Genomic DNA, 2,506 nt, shown 5'->3' on the forward strand with positions numbered 1-2,506 from the left:
AGGGAAGGTATGGGAAGGAAGTGGACACAGTTGTTCACAGGGAAAAGGAACTGAGAGGAGTGTGATTAGAGGAAGTAGATGGAGTTGGCACTCACCTGGTGGACGCGCCCTGGCAGGCCTGTCAAGTTTTGTCTGCCAGGCAGGACCAGTGTCAGGACTGGCCGCTGGCTGTAGGCAGGGACAGGGGAAGGGGGACAGAGGGACAAGCTTTGGCTGATAAAAGCTTCCCGGGTGTGTGAGTATCGGTACACAGCGGAGGTGTTGTGAGCGCTTGCCTCTGCTGTGTGGGCACGTGCTGGGGGCGACAACACCGTACTAGTTACGACCACAAGTAAGATAATACCGAGGTTCTCTTCCCTCCCACACCCCCACTCCTCGGAGCACACAAACAAGACGAAATGATTGTATTTTAGCCACGAGTGGCTGGTTCCGCCAGAGACCTCCCAGCCAGCTGGCTCTTACACTATCAGTTGACTGGATGCTTGAGGTGGACGCGGGACCAGCCATACACCCGCCGCTCCCTGTTTGATCGCTAACGGGCGTTAGCAAGCCTCGGCAATCATGCCACTCTATTTACAAACAAAGGGCGCGTTGTCATTTTTATTTGGACGTTATCGAGGGCACAAAGCTACACTGAACGATATGCCATGAAGACACGGTCAAGGGTGAAAAACACCTTGCGCTCCGGACTCCTTCTGAGTGTTCCTTGCCCACTGGCCACCAACACAATCAATATTACGGCCAAATTTCATGTGATAATCATCCTTGTCTTGAAGGTATTATGGGTTATTATCACGTGCATCATGCTTGGCAGCGGCCGGTGTCCACTGGTTCAGAACACACCGTTGCCAACGCTCTCTGCATTATAGACTGCTCTCGCACTCTCTTCATCCTCAATTGAAATGAGTGGTTGATGTTATCCGAGTGCTCCTGCAGTGTCGGGAATTAGATAGAAGTTAGTGATAACGACACTGGACTGTGGCCGTGGTGGCGGCCAGCGGCCAGGTTGGACAAAAGCTATAGTGGGCAGCAGTCAGGGTCTGGCCTGGGTATTGGCCTCCTACCCTTAGCTGGCTGCATCACCATCTCCTGCTGCAGCTGGTGATGGTGACACTCAGCCACCTGTTGTAGCTGGTGATGGTGACACTCAGCCACTTGTTGTAGCTGGTGATGGTGACACTCAGCCACTTGTTGTAGCTGGTGATGGTGACACTCAGCCACCTGTTGTAGCTGGTGATGGTGACACTCAGCCACCTGTTGTAGCTGGTGATGGTGACACTCAGCCACTTGTTGTAGCTGGTGATGGTGACACTCAGCCACCTGTTGTAGCTGGTGATGGTGACACTCAGCCACTTGTTGTAGCTGGTGATGGTGACACTCAGCCACCTGTTGTAGCTGGTGATGGTGACACTCAGCCACCTGTTGTAGCTGGTGATGGTGACACTCAGCCACTTGTTGTAGCTGGTGATGGTGACACTCAGCCACCTGTTGTAGCTGGTGATGGTGACACTCAGCCACTTGTTGTAGCAGGTGATGGTGACACTCAGCCACTTGTTGTAGCAGGTGATGGTGACACTCAGCCACCTGTTGTAGCTGTTGATGGTGACACTCAGCCACTTGTTGTAGCTGGTGATGGTGACACTCAGCCACCTGTTGTAGCTGGTGATGGTGACACTCAGCCACTTGTTGTAGCAGGTGATGGTGACACTCAGCCACCTGTTGTAGCAGGTGATGGTGACACTCCGCCACTTGTTGTAGCAGGTGATGGTGACACTCAGCCACCTGTTGTAGCAGGTGATGGTGACACTCAGCCACTTGTTGTAGCAGGTGATGGTGACACTCAGCCACCTGTTGTAGCTGGTGATGGTGACACTCAACCACCTGTTGTAGCAGGTGATGGTGACACTCAGCCACCTGTTGTAGCTGGTGATGGTGACACTCAGCCACTTGTTGCAGCAGGTGATGGTGACACTCAGCCACCTGTTGTAGCTGGTGATGGTGACACTCAGCCACTTGTTGCAGCTGGTGATGGTGACACTCAGCCACTTGTTGCAGCAGGTGATGGTGACACTCAGCCACCTGTTGTAGCTGGTGATGGTGACACTCAGCCACTTGTTGCAGCAGGTGATGGTGACACTCAGCCACCTGTTGTAGCTGGTGATGGTGACACTCAGCCACTTGTTGCAGCTGGTGATGGTGACACTCAGCCACTTGTTGCAGCAGGTGATGGTGACACTCAGCCACCTGTTGTAGCAAGTGATGGTGAGTGAATCTATATTCCCCCTGAGTCTTAGCCTGTAATGGGCACCCAGGACCCCCGGCATGCATGTGTGAAGGCTGAGGTAACTCCCAGCCCCCGGTGGCGACATACAGTAGGTGCACTGGACCTCAAGCTCCCCATGGAGGCATGATCCATTAGCCCCCCCGTGGACGACACTCTTCATTACACCCCGTGTGATGGTGGTGGGTAGTGATGGTGGTGGCCCTCCCGGCAGGGTATGTGTAC

At 53.9% G+C, this 2,506-nt stretch overlaps 1 protein-coding gene across 1 annotated transcript in view; it reads left to right on the forward strand.

Moving 5' to 3' along the window:
* The window catches only part of LOC138358102 (formin-2-like), a 5,625-nt gene extending 3,355 nt beyond the window's left edge, over window positions 1–2,270 (forward strand). Inside the window, exon 2 of the mRNA XM_069315587.1 lies at window positions 1,071–2,270. Within this exon, the coding sequence (XP_069171688.1) occupies window positions 1,071–2,270 (1,200 nt within the window). The remainder of the gene's footprint in view (window positions 1–1,070) is intronic.
* Window positions 2,271–2,506: the final 236 nt, after the last annotated feature.

The sequence above is a fragment of the Procambarus clarkii genome, chromosome 81 (assembly GCF_040958095.1).
Source record: "Procambarus clarkii isolate CNS0578487 chromosome 81, FALCON_Pclarkii_2.0, whole genome shotgun sequence".
NCBI classification, from domain to species: Eukaryota; Metazoa; Arthropoda; class Malacostraca; order Decapoda; family Cambaridae; genus Procambarus; species Procambarus clarkii.